The 18,381-nt window shown below is 55.7% G+C and overlaps 1 protein-coding gene across 2 annotated transcripts; it reads right to left on the bottom strand.

Annotated features, from left to right (window-relative positions):
* Window positions 1-3,542: 3,542 nt before the first annotated feature.
* On the bottom strand, window positions 3,543-17,927 carry LOC111162500 (ELAV-like protein 3). Of its 2 annotated transcripts, XM_022526954.1 has the most exons (7): window positions 17,835-17,927; window positions 10,778-10,997; window positions 10,349-10,452; window positions 6,831-6,984; window positions 6,455-6,680; window positions 5,438-5,476; window positions 3,543-3,948 (listed from the first exon to the last, which is right to left on the bottom strand). In XM_022526954.1, the coding sequence occupies exons 1-7, from the start codon at window positions 17,841-17,843 to the stop codon at window positions 3,597-3,599; spliced, it is 1,104 nt and encodes a 367-aa protein (XP_022382662.1). In that variant the 5' UTR covers window positions 17,844-17,927; the 3' UTR covers window positions 3,543-3,596. The 2 variants fall into 2 exon arrangements, with proteins under 2 accessions (XP_022382662.1, XP_022382663.1); XM_022526955.1 differs by lacking the exon at window positions 17,835-17,927 and having other exon boundaries at window positions 3,597-3,927; window positions 10,778-10,991.
* Between the last annotated feature and the right edge of the window lie 454 nt (window positions 17,928-18,381).

Raw genomic sequence — 18,381 nt, 5'->3', positions numbered from 1 at the left:
TGCTCCATGGGCCATGGAGCAAAGCCCAGCACCACAGGCAGACGGACCCCGGGCCACTGACATCTGGGCTTTTGCCTGCACCCATTTCCCACCCACCCTGAGTCCCAGGTGTGTCCTTGGGGAGCCCCAGGGCTCCACGTGACAGCCAGGCCCAGCAGCCTAGGTGGGGTTGCACAGCTCCAGCCGATGACACACTCCCAGTGCTCCCCACCTGCCAGCACACAGCCAACGCCGTAAGATTCTGAACTTTTATTTTCTGGCATGAAAAGTACAAATAATTAAACAATTCCATGTAAAAGTCTGTTACCGCGGCCAGGCCTGTAATCCCGGTAATAAATAGTCTAAACGCAACGCAAAGTGTTCTTGTTGGGTTTTGGGTTTTTGTGATTTTTTTTTTCTTTTTCTTTCTTTTTTTCTTTTTTTCTTTCTTTTTTCTTTTTTTTTTTTTTTTACAGTTCTTTATCACCTCCAACATGGACTCTGTCATGATTTGAAACCTTCTGAATAAATAGCAAGATGAAGGGAGGGCTGGAGGGGCTGAGCCCCCATCCCACAGGCCCTGCCCCTGACCCCCAGGGATGTGGAAGACCCCAGGCCCCCCCAACCCCTGGGGTGAGGGGCTGGCCTCTGGGGAGGGGGCCTGGCTGGGCTGAGTTCTGTGTTTTAGAAAAAGAAGTCCCCTCCCAGACTCGGGGGTGTCAGGGGCCTAGGCCTCAGTGTGTGTGGGGGGGGTGTGGGGAGGTGCCCCCTCTGCAGAGCCCGGCTGCCCCAGGGAAGGGGACAAACCCAGCCCTTATTGCTCACAGACGCCTCCTGCACGCTGCCCACGTGTGCACACGTGTCCCTGCGCTCGGAGGGCGGAGGGGAGAGAGCCCCAAGAAACAGCAGAGGGAGAGGGGTGGACCCGCTGGGGGGTGCGTGCCCTGCTGGAGGGGAGCTGGGAGGTTGGGAAGGACTTAAAAACCACAAGAATAAATAGGTTCGTGTATCAAGAACAAGCTAGGGTTTTCACCAGCTAAATAGGACTGAAAAAATTCTCAAGACGAGCAAAAATAATCCCATTAAGACCCCGGACGTCGCTGGCCGCGGGGACCGCCCCACAGAGCACACGCCCCCCGGGCGCCACTCGGCTACCATTACTGTTATTAATAATTATTATTACTTTAATGATTCCACTTCCCCTTTTATAAATAAATTAGGCATAACCACGTCTCAGCAAAACTTAAAGAAACAAAGAGAACATCGTGGTTCCTTTAAACTTGCAAACTGGATGAAGGAACAGAAATATACACAAATGTCCTTACAGGGCAACGAGGAGAATAAATAGTTAACATAGCAATAAGTTAAAACTACAAGAAGCTAAATTCGGCAAAAAAGTACAAGAAAGTTAACTGGTGCCAGTTTATGTCTTTTTTTTTTTTTAAATCTCTTCTGTGTTTTTTTTTTTTTTTCCTTCTTTTTTCGCTTTTTTTCTCTTTTGTTTATTTTTTTTTTTTTTTGTCGCTTTTTTGATTTTTTTTTTTCTTTTTGTTCCTTGCAGCAGAAGCTCCACAGACGTTTACTAACAAACACCGGGAGGGGTCGGGGAGAGAGAGCTGGGCAGTCAGATGGGGCCATGGCCAGACACCAAACGCAGGGACACCGGAGAAAGGGCGACTGAACTCGGGGTTTGCAATTCTCAGTTCCGACTGGGCCCGCTGCAGGGGGGTGGGGGGCTGCGAGGGCTCCCAGGGGCTCCGGCCTTCGGCTTCTGTTGGAATTTTTTCTTTCTTTTTCTTTCTTTTTTTTCTTCTCTTTTTTTTTTCTTTTTTTCTTTTTTTTTAATAAAGAATGAAAACTAGGGGAATGGAAAGTGTCTGGACTTTCCAGACAGAAGCCGGGGCTGGGGCTTGGGATGGGCGCTGCATCCCTGGCCCTCAGGAGTTTGGAAAGACGGAAAAACCCAACAAACTGAAAGGGGGTGACAAGTGGTTGGGGGGGAAGGGAATTCGGGGCTGGGCCCCTGGGCCTGGCCACCCCATGGTGGAGGTGGGGGCCTGGAGGGAACAGCGGGTACTTCCTGCTGGGGAGGCCTTGGGGAGGGGGAAGGCTCAGGGTCCAGCCTCCCCCCTCAGCCTCTGGGCCAGGGCCTCGGCCCAGGGAGGTTCAGCCCCGGGGACAGGGGGTCCTTTGGCCTCAAGTGTTTGGGGGGGGGGCTGCCTCCAGCCCACCATGACGCCAAAAGTGAAACGAGGTATCGTGTGTTTGGGTGCATGGATGTTGTGTGCGCACGCCTGTGTTCGTGGGCGGCAGGGACCGCTATGAGCCAGGAGAGAGCTCTGAAGAGAACCTGGGGCCGGGCTGAGCAGGGCCGTGCGTCCAGAGGAGACCCAGGTGGCCTAGCTGGAGGAAGTGGACTGGGCCAGGCTCTGGGCCACGACCTCTCGCCTGGGCCTGAGGGATGCTATGGGCGTGTCGGTGTCTCCTGGGTGTTGTTATCTGTATCTCCATGACAGGGTGTCTAGGTTTGTGTGTCCGTGCATATCTGTCTCTGCTCTCATGTGTCCACGTGGAAACGTTCACCTTCTGCACCCACCTGTGGCCGCATTTGCCTATGACAGTGTTTTTGACCGTGGCCACGTTTGCGGAGCCCCCCGCTTCAGTCTACTGTGATTATCTACGTGTGTGTCTGCACGTCTGGTTCTAGCCAACGAGCTCCTGAAGGTGTCCGGGGCGTGTCTCTGGGTCTGTCAGTGCTTCTGTGTGTCCCTGTGGGGGGTGTGTGTGTGTGCGTGTGTGTGTGTGTGTGCATGCCCCCACGTGTCTTCGTGTGGCTGTGTTTCTCTGTGTGGCCCCATGGACCCCCAGCCCCCAAGCCCTGCTCCCTACCCCTGCCCCAGTTGGTAAACATAACCTGCCAAAATATTTTCTTTTTTTTTTTTGTCTTTTTTTGTGTTTTTTTTTTCAAGTTCAAGAATCCCCAGTAAAAATTCTCCACGAGGTCTTTTTTCCCTTTTTACAAAAATAGAGTTTTTCTTCCCCTCCCACCCCCCCTTTTTTTTTCATTTTGTTTCTGTTTCCAGCCCCTCCCCCTGCACCTCATACTCCATCCAGGGGCTCTGGGCCAGGGATGCCCACACCCCTCCTCCGTTTCGTTTTTTTGGGGATTTTTAAACCTGTCCCCCCTCCCCTCAGGCTCATCTAGGTGTTGGGGAGGCCTGGGCAGGGGGGTCTGGGAGCGCACTCCAGCACCCCTGCAAAGCCATCCCGTGGAGGGTGGTTGAAGGTGGGGCGGGGGCACATCTCTGCTTTCTTTTTAGCCGAAAAAAGAAACAAAAACCATCACCATGAACAAAACCAAGACGAGAGAGTGAACAGCCCAGCCTGGGGTGGGGGCAGGAGGATGGGGTGGGGGACCCCCAGGCACCCCCCCATTCCCTGCAGACTCTCCCCCCCACCCCAAGTGCTCACCCTGTGGCTTCCGCAGGGACGCGGGGCCCTCGTGCCGTCGGTGGTCTGCCTGCGCTGTCTCTCTCGGGGCCCCTCTCTCTCTCTCTCTCTCTCTCTCTCTCTCTCTCTGCTGCCCGGGGAGGGTGGGGAGGGCGGGCGGCCGTGGCTCAGGCCTTGTGCTGTTTGCTGGTCTTGAAGGACACCTGCAGCACGCGCTCGCCCAGGCGGTAGCCGTTGAGGCTGGCGATGGCCATGGCCGCTTCGTCGTAGTTGGTCATCGTGACGAAGCCAAAGCCCTTGCACTTGTTGGTGGTGAAGTCGCGGATGACCTTGACATTGGTGACCGCCCCAAAGGGCCCGAACAGCTGCCAAAGCACGCTCTCGTCCGCCTCCGGCGACAGGTTGTACACGAAGATACACCAGCCAGCGCCTGCCGCACCCCCCGACAGGCCCACACCCGCGAGGCCACTCATGCCGTCGATGGCGATGGGCGAGAACCTGGCGATGAGCGACAGGGGACTACTTTGGGGGTCACGCGGGCTCTGCCCTGACCCCCGGCACACCCCTGAGCCCCTGGGACCCCTGACACCGTCGTGACCTCAGACCGTGCGGTGATCCCTGCGTTGTCCTCACCCTGCCGTGGTCTCGTGACTTTTGCCCCCGACCCCACCCAAACCTCCATCCTGACCTGCAGCTGTGGCCTGAACTCTGACCTGCTCTGAATGTCAGGCCCTCACCCAGTCCTGCCAGGAGCCTCCAGCTACACCCGGACCCCCTAACCTCTGACCTTACTGGGTCCTTGGCCCTGTGGACCCTGGCCCCTTCCCCACTCCTGATGAACTACCCCTCCCTAGGCACATGTTCCCCCCCACGGACCGCACCCTGCCACCCCTCCCTGACTAGAGGCCCCCCACCAAGGGCAGCGCTCATCCCAGGCGGAGAGAGTGGCTGGAGGAGCCCCCCACTCTGGGACCAGGTCGCTGACTCATAAAGCAGTCAGCTGTCTTCCTCTGCCTCTTGCCAGCCTTTTCCTGCTCAAATTGTCTATTTAGGATCCACTCCCCTTTCTCTGCAAGGTTTTGCTCCAGCCAGAATGGCTCCCAGCGCGGCAGCACCAGAGAGGGTTTGTTGACTGACTGTCAGAGGGCCCGAGTGAATGAACAGACAGGACTGGCTCCACCCTCGTTCCTCACTGCCTCCCTACAGTTTGGGCCTCGCTCAGCTCAGAGGGGGCCCCAGTGGGGACGAACAGCTTGCTGGCTGGCACCCTGGTCGCGTCCGCAGTCTCAACAGGGTCCCCGTCACCCCCTCTCCTGCCCCCTTCACAGCCCTGTTCACTGTTCCTCTGTCTCCTGCCCCACTAGGCGGAGATAATGAATAACGATAACAATAATCACAGGAGCTGCTGCCTTTTATTGAGCGCCCACTACGTGCCAAGCGCTGTGCTCAATGCCACGTCGTCTCCACGGGAGACCAAGTCTGGCTGGCCCACATTGGGTCCCCAGCCCCAAGCCCAGCGCCCGGCACTCAGCGTGTGCTCAACAGCTCCCCATGCAGTAAACGCAGGGACCCTCTCAGGGGCAGGAATGTGGACAACGTCATGCGGGCCACAAGGTCCAGCCCAGACTCGGGGGTGAAAGGGGGCGTTCTGTGACCCTCAGCAAAGACCATTAACAGTGGCAGATGGGACTCGGACAGTGTGGGAACCAGGGGGCATAGCTGTGACTGGGCCCATGGCCATGACCCCTTCCATGGGCTGGAGAGCACCCTGGACAGGCCCTCCTGGGTCCGAATTCCATAGTAGCTCTTTCCAGGCATTTACTAGGCTTCATAGCCTCTAACTCTCCTAATGGACACGCGACTGACTCCCTGACCCCAGACAGGGGGCAGACACAGCTAAGCTGGCAGTCCCCAGGGGGAGGTGGGGGAGGGTGGGTTCCAGCACTGGGGCAAGAGTCCGAGGAAGGACAGTGGGGAGCTGGGGGCAGCAGGGCGGGGGCACTGTTACCTCTTGACTCCGTAGGCCATGTTGAGCAAGTTATCCAGCCTGTGGAAGCAAAAAGGGTGGTCACCCATGGCCTCTGGCCACACCCCCAGCTGTGACTCTGGCTGGCCCTGGCCTGACTGCCCTCCCCGCCCCCACCCAGCAGGCCAGCAGCCCGGCCCTGCCCCCACCCGCCTGCTCCCCGCCCGGCTGGACACCGCCTGGCACGGAACCGTGGTCACTCGGGCACTGCCTCTCGCCCGCCCTGCCTCTGCCTGGCCTGTGCCCGTGTCCTGTCCTCCCCATCCCAGCCTGCCCAGTCCCACTTGCCTGCCCCCAGCCTGTGGGGCTCAGGTCCCCAGAAGGGGAGATTCAGGTCTCTTTGGGGTAGTGCCTGGGCTGGGCAAGTGACAACATGTCATGGTGCCTCAGGGTCCCTGTTTGTAAAATACAGGCACTCTTCTCCTATGAGCACACAGCATGGGAGCTCCTCTCCCATGAGCACACAGCATGGGACCCCCAGCCCTGAGAGAGGGGGACCCCGATCAGGTGACTCTAAAGTATTTTTTTTGTTGTTGACTCTAAAATTCAAAAATTCGGGTGCCTGGGTGGCTCAGTTGGTTAAGCATCTATCTTTGGCTCAGGTCGTGATCCCGGGGTCCTGGGATTGACTCCCCCCAACCCACCCACTTTGAGCTCTCTGCTCAGCTGGGAGTGGGCTTCTCCCTCTCCCTCTGCCCCTTGCCCTCCCACCGCTTGCACTCTCTCCCTCTCTCTCTCTAATAAATCTTTACAAAAAATAAAAATCTTAATGCCGATGCCACTCATAGTGCCCTGCATACATTGAGTGCCTGCTGTGTACAAAGGCTTGGCCTCAGCATCTGACATACTCACACATTTCCCCTTGGCTGCCCTCAGTGGTCCCACCATGTGGACACCCTCCCAGGGTCCCTCTGCCCTGCAGGAATGGGGTTCAGGGAGGGTGGTTGCAAGGCTTGGACCCCCCCAGCCTGTGGGGGTCCAGAGTGCCTGGGGCCTTACCGGAAGCGCTGCGTCTGATGGTGTAGGGGGCCTGCGTAGCGTCGGGCTGATGACTGGTAGAGGTGAGTGAGCAGGGCCTGGCCAGTCTTCTGACTTGGGTTGTTGGCGAACTTGACCGTGATGGGCTCCGCCGCGCCCAGAGGCTTCTGCCCGTTCAGTCCTTTGATGGCCTCCTCAGCCTCGATCCTCTTGTCAAAGCGAATGAATCCCACACCCCGAGAGACGCCTGTCAGGGAGTGAGGGTGTCCTGAGGACCCTGCCCCCTGACCCCCTTTCCCACTTCTCTGCCCCCGCCATGCCCGCCTTCTCCACTTTGGTCCCACCTCCGTGCCTTTGCCCGGTTCCCTGCCAAGTGCATCATCCCTGGCAGCCTGACCTGTGACCTGGTCCACCAGGATGCGGGAAGTGATGATGCGGCCATACTGGGAGAAGAGCTGCTCCATTTCCTTCTGGCTCATGGTCTTGGGGAGTCCACTGACATATAGGTTAGCATCACGGATGGATGCAGAACTGGGTCTGGCATAGGACACCTGCAGGGAGGGTAAGTGGACAGAGGTGAGGGAAGACCCGTTTCACAGATGGGGAGACTGAGGCCATGTCTTGGCCACCAGCGAGCAGCACTAGTGCCTCACCTGTTCATGCAATAAATATCTCTCAAGTCATCTCCATGGGCGGTGCTGAGGGCTTGAGGGAGGGGCCGTGGCCGTGGTTGATAATGTGGCCTGGCCTCCATAACATGGAAGGGAAACCTGTCACTGGGTCCCAAGGTGGCACATATCTCCCTGAGGACCTCGAGTCCCCAGCTCCTGCTCTCACACCATACATTCCGTCAACAAGTCATTTTCTGCTCCTTTGGAAAGTGAGCCTGGGACTCTGGCCCTTTTCTTTCTGACCATCCCAGGGCCCTCGGGGTCACTCGGGTCTTTAGCTGCCAGCTCAATGCTGATGACTCCCAAATGTCCGTCCCCACTGTGGGCCTGATCCCCAAGCTGCACACCTGTGTGACACCTGCCTCTGGGCACCCCCGAGGTCTCGCAGGGGATTCCACTCAGTGGGGCTGCATCTAGCTCCCAACTGTCCCCAAGGACGCCCCAGTTCAGTAGTGGTAGCTTTATCCTTCTGGGTGCTCAGGTCCCCAACCTCCGTTGTCCCTGATGCCCGTCTTTCACACCCACATCCAATCTACCATCGATTCTTCCTCATTACCCAGAATCCACACTTGCCCCGCCACTTCCACTGCTGCGTCATGGCCCACCCTGGCTCACCCAGGCCAGTACAGCAGCCTCTAACCTGGTCCCCACTCCCACCCTAACCTCCCGTCTCTTTCCACCACAGCTGCCAGAGGGCGCCTGTGAGCAACTGAGTCAGGGCACATCCTTCCTTTGGTCAGAACCTTCTGTGGCTCCCAACTTCCCCAGAGTAAAAGTCCTTCTCACAGCCCACAAGGCCCTGAAACCTGCCCACCCCCTCATTCTCATTTCTGCCCAGACTTTCTGTTTCAGCCACACCAGTCTCCTCCGTGTTCCCCAAACACACCAGGCACATTTCAGTCTCAGGGCCTTTGCTCTGGCTGTTCCCCTCGGCCTGGAACACCCTTCCTCTCCTTTCTTCTTCCAGTCTCAGCTGAAGTGTCCTCCCTGTCCTCTTCCATCTGAATTTGGTCCTCCGCTCCTACCCGCCCCTGTCACTCTCTCCAAGCACTTCTCTCAGTGGTGAATTAGAAACGTTTTAGTATGATCATTCGATTTGTGTCATTAATTACGGTCCAGCCCAACAATGAAACTCTCTGCAGCTGTTTTAAAAAATGGTGGACATGTATATTTATTTCCCAGAAACAGTGGTGAGTATTGTAAACGGGGGGAAAGAAAAGTCCATTTATAGAGCAGCCTGCGGTGTGAGATGTGACCCCATCTCATTGTGTGCTTATTCGTGTCCTGGAAACACAGTCTGGGGGGGCCACCCCAGATGCTAACAGGTTGACCCAGAGCTGGCGGGGGCCCTGGGGGGCACGAGCTTCTCTTTCCACTTATTTCTGCCACTGTCTATCTTCTGTAGCCTTCTAAATTAACCTCTGGGTAGATAAGGGTCATTGTCAAGGGCCAGGCTTTTTGTTTGGTGTGGTGAGCTGGGAGGGCATAGAACTTCATTAGAAATGACTAATTAAAAAAATAACAAAAGGTGAACATCGGGCTGGGGGGCGGGGGTCAAGGTGAAGGCACTCCTAGGCTGGAGGTAGAGGGGTTCTAATTAACGCAATTGTGCGCACCTGGGGTCCTCCAGGAAACAAACAGAAACCCAGCAGCTGCTCTTCTCCCCGGTAATATTCATTCAAAATCACAGCCACGTACTCAATGGTTTCCACGCTGGCCCACAGGGCTGTGAGTTTTGAGGCATGAGGGCTTGTTGATGAATCAGACTTAGGGGTGAGGGGAAGATAGGCCTGAGCTCCTGGGTGGGTGTTTGGGGTAATCAGGGTTCATTTGAGGCATTGAGTAGGACTTCTGGGGTATTTCCCATCCCCCCCATGATGGGGGCTGACCCACGTCCCTCAGCTGGGTGTGGGCTCAGCCACACCCCCTCACCAGGACAGGACAAAGGCAGAATCTGCCAGAACACCCGGTTGGGACTGACCACACAACTGTGCCGCCCAGGCAGACACACACACACACACACACACACACACACACAAGGCCACCCCGTGCTCTGCAAGGCCCTGGTGCCTAGACCAGCAGAAGGGTGACTCAGGCTGCAAAGACATTCCCAGAGGCTCTGGGGGTCTTGGATAAGCACAGCTAAAGAGTCACAGAACTACACCAGTCACCACCGCACAAACCCACATCCCATATGAGGCACAGCCAGACACACCCACACAGCCCCACCAGGTCACGGACAGAGTCGCAGCGTGTCACAAAGCACCCGAGCGATAAACACCACGTCCCACAGACACACAGTGACACAAAGTCTGTAATAGCCGGACTCACGTGACAACAGACACACAGTCACGGTGTCCCACAAACACAATGGCTCACAGCCCAGGGTATCGCGCACACACGCTCACTCAGGGCACTGCATGCATACAGTGGCCCTCTGGATTTGTCGCTCTCATGCCCCAGGGCTTCTGAGTCTAGTTGGCCATGGAGCGACCCATCAGGTCATGACCTCATCCTCCCCCACAACGCACAATGGGGAGAGGGAAAGATTCCTGCACCTCTGTTCCCAGAGAGAACTGGGGGCCAGATGGGCACCCCTAGCTCAGCCTCCCCCAAGGTTCCAGAGCAGATTTGTGGGGCGGAGTCCAGACACCCCCAGGCGAACCTAGAGAGGGGGGTTTCCATGGCGATCCCCCTCCAGGGAATCTGGGCTAGCAGAGTCCCAGCTGCAGCTGCTGAGAGGGGAGGTCATGGAGGGGGAGGGGCGTTGCACAAAGGTGGGGGAGGGGCTCGCCCCTAATCCCGCCCTCCCAGACCCTAATTAGGCTCCAGATGGCAGATGGGCCCCCACCCCTCCTCCATTTCCATGACAAAGGCAAGGGGGACTGCCCATCCGACCCTGGTCACTCCGCTACTGCCAATGGCATGGCTACCTCCCTGAGCTACCAGAGAACGTGCGGCTGGTATTCTGACAAATAAGGAAACAGTTTCAGAGAGGCAGAGCCACTGGGCCCCCGATGCCCAGCTAGGAACCCTTGGAGGAGAGTTTCAACCACTCAGGGGATGAGCCATGGAGAAGGGTGGGTGGCAGTGGGGAAAAGGGTGTGTGGCGAGGGTGAGGGGCTGTAGGGGTTCAGTGGCAGTGAAGGGGGCAGTCCGAGAGGGCAGTAATACAGGGGGTTGGGGACAGTCGCAGACGGGCAGTCATGGGGGATGGGCAGCAGAAGGAAACGAGGGCACTAACCTTGATGGTCTTCGTCTGCAGTTTGAGGCCGTTGAGGGTGCTGATGGCTTTGTCTGCATCGTTGGGATCAGAGTAGTTCACAAACCCGTAACCGAGGCTCTGCCCTGTGGGCAGGACCAGAATGATGACCTCCCAGACCTACCAGTGTCCTCCCAGACCTGGTCCTGAGAGGCTGACTGCCATCACTCAAGGTTATGAGACACAGGATCCCCACCTTACTGTTCCCTGAGAGTACTACCTTGTCCCCAGGACACCTCCAATCCCCCAGAGTCCTGCCTGCCCCCATCACCCCAGAGATACTCTGCCAGGGGTCACACCTGTCTCCCCATCACACCTCAGATTCCCCAGGGTGCTACCTGCCCCCACCACACCTGTACTTCTGAGACTATCACCTCTGTCCCCTCCCTCCCCACCTGCCAGCAGCCACACCTGTGATCTTATCCCGAACCAACTTGCAGGATTCGATGTCACCAATGCTGCCAAAGAGACTCTTGAACTCATCCTGGGTCATGTTCTGGGGCAGGTAGTTGACGATGAGGTTGGTCTTGCTGTCATCAGTGGCTCCATTTGTACCAAGGAGTGGCCCGTTGGGCAGGGCCGGGCCGGCCGGGCCCCCCGCCACCTGAGACTCCATGGCCCCGAGTATCTGCTGGAGACAACAGGCCACACCCGCTCACGGCCCAGTCCCCACACAGGCATCAGTGGGAGTGAGAGGGGCTCAGTGGTGATGGATCAGTCAAGTCTGACATGGGCTTAAACATGGAGAGAGGAGAAGTATTATTCTAATAATCCCTTCCACTCCTCCAGCATCAGGCATGCACCTTACATGTGATTTTACTTTCTATGTTTACTTGCTATGCTTGCTAGGTTTGCCTGTTTGTCTAAAATCAGTCTGTGCATTTCTAGAAGAAGAAGATGAACACTCTTGTCTTCAGAATAAGAAATATAATACCTCCCTGACGATGTCCTGCCCTCCTCCCACCAAAGGGAATTCCTATCCCAAATGTGTTAATATTTCTTTTGTTTCATGCATAATTATCCCCCTAGACATTTATCCCCCTCCCCCAGTTTTTCCACTGAGCTGTTTTTTATTATTATTTTTTAAATGTATTTATTTGAGAGAGAGAGTGAGTAGGGGCAGAGGGAGAGGAAAAGAGAGAATCTCAAGCAGACTCCCTCCCACCCAGCACTGAGCCTGATGCAGGGCTCAATTCCACAACCCTGAGATCATGACCTGAGCTGAAATCAAGAGTCAGATGCCCAACAGACTGAGCCACCCAGGAGCCCCAATTATTATGATTTTTTTTTTAAGATTTTATTTTTAAGGGGCACCTGGATGGCTCAGTTTGTTAAGTATCTGCCTTTGGTTCAGGTCATGATCCTGGGGTCCTGGGATCAAGCCTTGCATCCGATTCCCTGCTTAGCAGGGAGTCTGCTTCTCCCTCTGCCTCTCCCCCAGCTCATACTATCTCTCTCACTTACTCTCTTTCTCTCTCAAATAAAAAATAAGGGCACCTGGGTGGCTCAGTCTGTTAAGTGTCTGCCTTGGACTTGGATCATGATCCCAGGGTTCTGGGATTGAGTCCCACACATGGGGCTCCCTGCTCAGTGGAGAGTCTGCTTCTCCCTTTCCTTCTGCTCGTGTTCTTTCTCTCTCTCCAAAAAATGAATAAAATCTTTAAAAAAATCAATAAAAATTAAAATAAAGTCTTTTAAAAACATATTTTAAAGTAATCTCTACATCACATGTGGGGCTCAACTCACAGCCCTGAGATCAAGAGTTGTGTGCTCTGACTGAGCCAGGTAGGTGCCCCTGAGCTATTTAAATATACAACATAATAACACCAGCAAATAATGACAGCTTTATTTTTTTATCTCCAATCTACACCTGTTATTTATTTTTCTTGTCTTATTGCAGGGGCTACAGTGCGATAGTGGCTTTTTAATTCATGATGTTAAATGAAATGCTTTAAACATTTCACAGATAAATTTGATTTTTGCTGTGGGTTTTCACTTATGAATGTTTAATTTTATTCTTATTATCCTAAGATGATTTTTTTTTAAAGAATGGATGTTGAATTTTATTTAACGTTTTTTCCCCCTGCATCTATTTCTTAATAATTGACATATAATATTACATTAGTTTCAGGTGTGTAACATAATGACTCAATATTTGTATGTATTGCAAAATTATCTCCACGATAAGTCTAGTCAACATCCATCACCATACATAGTTATAATTTTTTTTTCCTGTGATGAGAACCTCTAAGATCTACTTCTTTAGCAATTATCAAATAAATTCTTCATGTATTTTACATGTAAGGACCACACAGAGAAGAATTTTAAGGCCACATCTGGGCTCAGCAGGAAACAGTGCTGGGATTATCTGTAACGGACGTAGGAAGGTAAAGCAGCCAGCGTTTCCTTAGGTATTCTCCGATGGCACGGTTGGCCGATGGGTGCCCTTACTTGAAAAATCAAATCGATTGGTAGGGTTTTCTGAAAGGGATGAATTAGGAAGGATTAGAAGCCATATTCAGTTTCAGCAGGAGAGATCACTGTGATTGATTAGCAATGTCTTTGAGGCTACAGAATTAGGAAGTCAGCAGGTACATTTTATCTCAGCCCTCCCTGAGCCAAAACACAATACCATACTTGTTCCCAAATATTGGGCCTCCTGTGTGCCAGGCACAGTGCAAAGCCCTCTATAAGCAATGTTTATTTTTTTTTTTCTTATTCACAACCACCCTGAAAAGAGAGCTTAATTTCCCCTGCCTAACAGATGCTGTGAACTGGATGGCTGTGTCCCCTCAAATTCATATGTTGAAAACTTAATCCCCAATGTGATGGTATTTGGATGTGGAGCGTTTGGGAGGTAACTAGGTCATGAGGGTGGAGTCCCCATGAATGCGATTCATGTCCTTATAAAAAGGGGCAAGGATGGGGTGCCTGGGTGGCTCAATCAGTTAAGCGTCTGCCTTCGGCTCAGGTCATGATCCCGGGGTCCTGGGATGGAGCCCTGCATGGGGCTGCTCCCTGCTCAGCGGGAAGCCTGTTTCTTCCTCTCCCACTCCCCCTACTTGTGTTCCGTCTCTCATTATCTCTCTCTCTGTTAAATAAATAGAATCTTAAAAAAAAAAAAAAAGGAGGGGGGACAGGATAGAAATGATCTCTCTCCACCAGGTGAGGACACAGCAAGAAGAGGTCCATCTGCAAAGCAGGGAGCAAGTCCTTACTAGGAAGCAACTCAGGTGGTACCTTGATCTTGGACTTCCCAGCCTCCAGAAGAAGATTTATGAGAAATAAATGTCTGTTGTTTAAGCTCCCCAGTTTATGGCATATTGTTAGAGCAGCCTAAGCTGACTAAGACACCAGAGGGGGAAAGTGAAGTTCAACAATGTTTTAAAAATTACTAAAGGTCACGCAGCTTATAAATGGCGAAACGGGGATTTGCACAGGAGCGTTTCTGATCGAGTGTCTGCATTTTCAGCTTCCACTGCCAATGGAAGAATAGTGCTAGCCCTAACCTTTCTCAGCTCCGTGTCCTCGGGTAGGCTGCATAATGCTCCTGGAGCTCTGCTCCACTTTGCTGCAAACTCCAAGTTATCGGCACAGTGACCCCAGGGAAGGATCTAAAACCACACGTGGGTGCAGCTGGAAAGTATTCTGGGATCAGGTCTGCCATGGGGACAATCACAGGAAGCAGCTTGTCGTGTCTGCCATCCCTGTTTCGTAATCCTGGCTATTAATACTGGTTCTGCCCCATTGACATCTGTAGGCCAGGCACCGCGCGTTGCGAAGTGCTCCCAGGCATCATATCACATATTTCTCCCAGTCATCTTTAGAGACAGCAACAGTCTCCATTTTATAAGTGAGGCAACAGAGCCCAGAGACGCTGAGTGATGTCAATGGCGAATTCGATCTCAAACTTGGCTGTGTTGGACTCCAAAGCTGTTTTTAATGAGAGACCAAAGCATGAGGGCGGCTCTGGCACCTTACAGGTGTGTGTCCACAGGGATGACCTTAGCTCTTCTTCGAGCCTCTGCTGCCTTTCCATTTACTCTTATTAAAAGGATGGCACAGAGGGTCAACTCCCCTACATCTCCAGTTGGCTGAGCATGGCTGTCCGGGGGCTTCTGGGAGAGTTAGTTATTCTGAAGCCACATCCAGACTGAGCAGGAACACACCCCAGGGGTTGATTAGCAATGTCTGCCACAGGCACTTGCCATAAAATGGGAATGCACACTACAGACCCTCGTCCAGTTTCATAAGGTTAATACTCCACTGATGGCCACGTATTGAGGCCCTGCTATGTGCCAGACAAAATCCTTTCTGTGACAGTTTCTTGGCAATTCTTCCAACATCGAACATTATGGGACTCTTTCCTTCATTTATCAGAAGAGGAAACTGAATCTCGATGAAGGGTTTAGGAATTTACACAAGGCTGGGTGGCATGCAGATGGTGGATCAAGAATTCAAATCAGGAGCTTGGCCATCAGAGCCCACTTTACTAGTGGCCAAAAAGGCCAGTAATAGTAAAAAAAAAAAAAAAATAACAAAGTGAAATTGAACCCGTACTCTACACCTAGCCCAGGCATCATGACATTTAAACCCACTCTGTTGGCTGAGTCTATCCATTCAATTCAACAAACATTTACTGGGTACCACCACGTGCCAGCTTCAGGCTCCAACCTCCTCACCGTGTATCCGCTGACACATTGCCTCTCTGGGCCTCTGTCCCACCACTAAAGATATGGCACCAAAGTTCCCCACGCACGAAGATGGATTCTGAGTTCCCGTCTGGGCTTGGCAAACTAGAGTTCTGTGATTGGTTGATGACGTCTGTTATGGGACACCCCCACCACCACCAAATAATTAGCAGTACACGAATCGCTGTTTCAGGACCCAGTAGGTTCCAGCTTTGGAACCCCTACTATGTGCCAGGCACTGAGCAGATGCAAAGGTTTCACTGACTTCCCACAACCACACTGAAAGCTGGAGGTCATCTGTTCCATTTCTCTCATGGAGAAATTGAGGGTCAGAGGGATTTGTGATTTGCCTGGGAGTGACCGGCGGCAGAGGTAGTGATGAGGTTTGACTACTGATCTGATTATCCCAGAGCGTACAGAGCCACCCCAAATGTCCTCAACTTGGATGGGGTTAAAAGGTAATTGGGATCTTGAGGCCCAGCCGACTAATCTCCCCAGCACCCCATCTCCCTCCCATCTGTGCCAGAGCTTAGCAGGATCAGTGTCGCGTTTCCTCTGCAGCTCAGCCGGCTGAGCCGCTAATAGGGATCGGATTGGTGGAGATCACACCCCCCTGGCCCCAGCCCATGGCAAACGTGTGGCCTGGGATGACTCGGGGATCACAGGGACCTTGGAGGGCTGTCCCAGGTCAGGAGCGGAGGGGCGAAGTCAGAGGGGAGGATCCAAAATGGGGAGGCAGAGATGATCTGGGAGCAATGGAACCTTTCCTCCCAGTCTCTCCAGCTTTTCCTCTGGCTCTCTCTCTCTCTTTCTCTCTCCCTCTTTTCCCCGTTTCTCTGTCCTCCTGTCCCCTCTGAACCCCTCTGTCTCCCCCTCCCTTTCTCTGCTACTCTTTCTTCAACTCTTTTGCACCATTACACATACATATGACATATGGTTTTTGCAGGGAACACATCTGAGGTCACTTGTTCTGTAGACCCTCCTGTGACTGACCCCTTTGGCCCCAGCTGTGACCCCCTGGTCCCAGTAGCAGTAATAGATGCCTGGATACTGGCCACAATAGGGCATTGAGTGACTATACATGCTAAGGCTGGGCCACCACGTGGTGCTAATTAGGCTTCTCACTTCTGGGTCCTTCTTCCTCCATATAGGGCCCTCACTGTCTTAATTTATCCCCTCACTTCCTCCCAGATTGTCCCCCTGGTGGACTTTGGCCGAAATGCCCTCCAGGGGAGTAACCAGGCCTTCCAAGGCTTCAAGGCCCTTCTGTGACCTCTGACCACACCCTCGCCCCTTTGTGCATCAGTTTCCCTCTTTCAAATGAAGGAACAGATCAGAGGAATGGATGCTGGACAGCTGTGCGGGTTCTGAGGGTCCTCAGGAGGCTGCACTTACGTTCCTGAGACTGGGTTAGCCGCCCGAGGCCCAGAGAGAGGAGGGTGCCTGCCTAAGGTCACACAGCAGGGAAGCATGGCCTCTCGGTCCTCCTTTCTCCGAGCCAGGTGGGCGGGTCCCAGGGTCCCATGCAGGGAGGGAGTGCTGAGCATCCCTCCACCCACTGTGCTCGCCAAGACTCCAAGAAGAGACCCAGAAAGAGACACAGTGCCCAGAGACACACACACACACAGACCGGAAAGACAGTAAGTACGGAAGGAGGCCTGGGCGCTGGGACCAGACAAAGGACGCGCGGCGGCGCGGGGAGCGGAGTCGCGCGGCGGGGGCGGGGGTGGAGCCGGGGTGGGGCTAGGACTGGCCAGCCCCGCCCCCGGGATACGCCCGGGTTGCCGAGTGGAAATCCGAGGGCTCGGGCGAGGCCGGGCCCTGGGGGCCCAAGGGGGCGGGGCCCAGATGGGCGGGGCATGGGCGTGGTTATACAGGGCGTGGCCGGGCGTGGCCGCGGGTTCGGGAGCTGACCAGCTCGGTGGTTGCTGAAAGCATCGGGAGTGGGGCAAGCGGCGCGGGCGGGCGGGCGCTCTCAAGGTCACCCCAAGGCCCAGGGCCCTGGCGGGGTGGGGCGCCTGGCCCTGGGCTAGGAAACATCCCTGAGTTTCTTACCCCATCCCCCGTGAGGCGGGGGCCCAGGAGTCAGGAAGCCGCCCCCACCCCCCACCCCACCCCCCGCAGGCCCTCCTCTCCCCTCCCCCTCCCCGAAGCCTGAGGCGCCCGCGCGAGGCTACGGCCCGCTAAGAAGCTCCGAGAAACAAAGGGACGCGGCGGCAGCGGCGGCGGGCCCGCGGGGCCTCCGGGCGCGCCCCCTCCTCTCCCCTCCCCGCTTGCCGCAAGGTCGACAGGCTCGAGGACGAGACGCCCGGCTCCCCGGGCGCGGCCAGGGCCCCGGGAGCGCGATCCGACGCTACCCGCTTTCCCGGGGTTCTCGGGGACGGCTTGCCGCCTTTTCCTGGGCCAGCACCAGTGACTGGGGCCCTGTGTTTGGCTGGGCGGCCTGCGGGGTCCGGGCCTGGATGGAGAAGGCATCCTCCGCCGCTGCGGCCCCTCCCCCATCAGGCCTGCTGGAGGGGGGCAATTCCGCCCCCAGGGCGCCCTAGGACGCCTCTCCGAATCAGAGTTCGTCTCCCTAAGGCCTCTCAGGCCAGACTCTATGCGCCCCCAGCACTCTGGGTGCGGCCCAGACCACTCTCAGGGCCCGAGGATCGGCCCCCCCCCCCCCCCGGGGCCTAGCTAGGCCTGGCCCCCCCCCCCCCCCCCGCCATCTCCGCGGAGCCTGTGCCTAACCCCTCCCCAACCAGGTTCCATCTCAACGACAAGGGAATACCTACAGTGACCATTCTTGTGTGCCCAGCGGGCGCGGTCCGTGTTGAGGGCGGCTCCGGGGGTCGTGCACTCCTTGGGGGGCGCTCGATGCTCACGCCGGGGTCCTGCCCGGGCGGCCTCTGGCGCGGCCGCTGCAGAGGTATAGATGAAGGCGGCGGCTCCCTCGAGGGCCGGGGACGGGCCCGAGCCCGAGGACGCGCGCGCGGATAGCCGGGCCCCGGGGTGGCCTGCGGGCGGCAGGGGATGGAAAGAGGGAGCGGACGCGGGATTGAGAACGTCCCCTGCGCGGCCCCGCGGGGCCCGGGGAGGTTGCGCTTCCTGACAGAGATCGCGGCGCTCTGCCTTTCGCCGCCGCCCCTCGGCCGGGCCTGTCCGGGCCTGGGTGCTCAGTCCTCTCCCCTCGCCCGCCCCCCCCCCCCCCCCCCAGCCCGCGCTGCGCGCTCCGCGCTCTGGGCCGCGCCGCCGCCGCCCCCAGCCCTTTATAGGAGCAGCTGCCAGAGCCGGCGTCCCTTATTGGCTGCGACAGCTGAGCCCCGCCTCCTCCCGGCGCCC

This window comes from Enhydra lutris, unplaced genomic scaffold, assembly GCF_002288905.1.
Source record: "Enhydra lutris kenyoni isolate GAN:26980312 unplaced genomic scaffold, ASM228890v2 scaffoldscaffold92, whole genome shotgun sequence".
Lineage (NCBI taxonomy): Eukaryota > Metazoa > Chordata > Mammalia > Carnivora > Mustelidae > Enhydra > Enhydra lutris.
The sequence above is the reverse complement of the archived record's forward strand: the minus strand, read 5'-3'. Positions and strand labels throughout refer to the sequence as shown.

Coding starts and splice junctions, on each gene's coding strand:
- LOC111162500 (XM_022526954.1), bottom strand. Junction 6,681..6,830: donor CCTGGTGGACCAGGTCACAG/GTCAGGCTGCCA, acceptor ACTCCCTGACAG/GCGTCTCTCGGGGTGTGGGA. Junction 3,949..5,437: donor ATGGCCTACGGAGTCAAGAG/GTAACAGTGCCC, acceptor CCCCCAAAGTAG/TCCCCTGTCGCTCATCGCCA.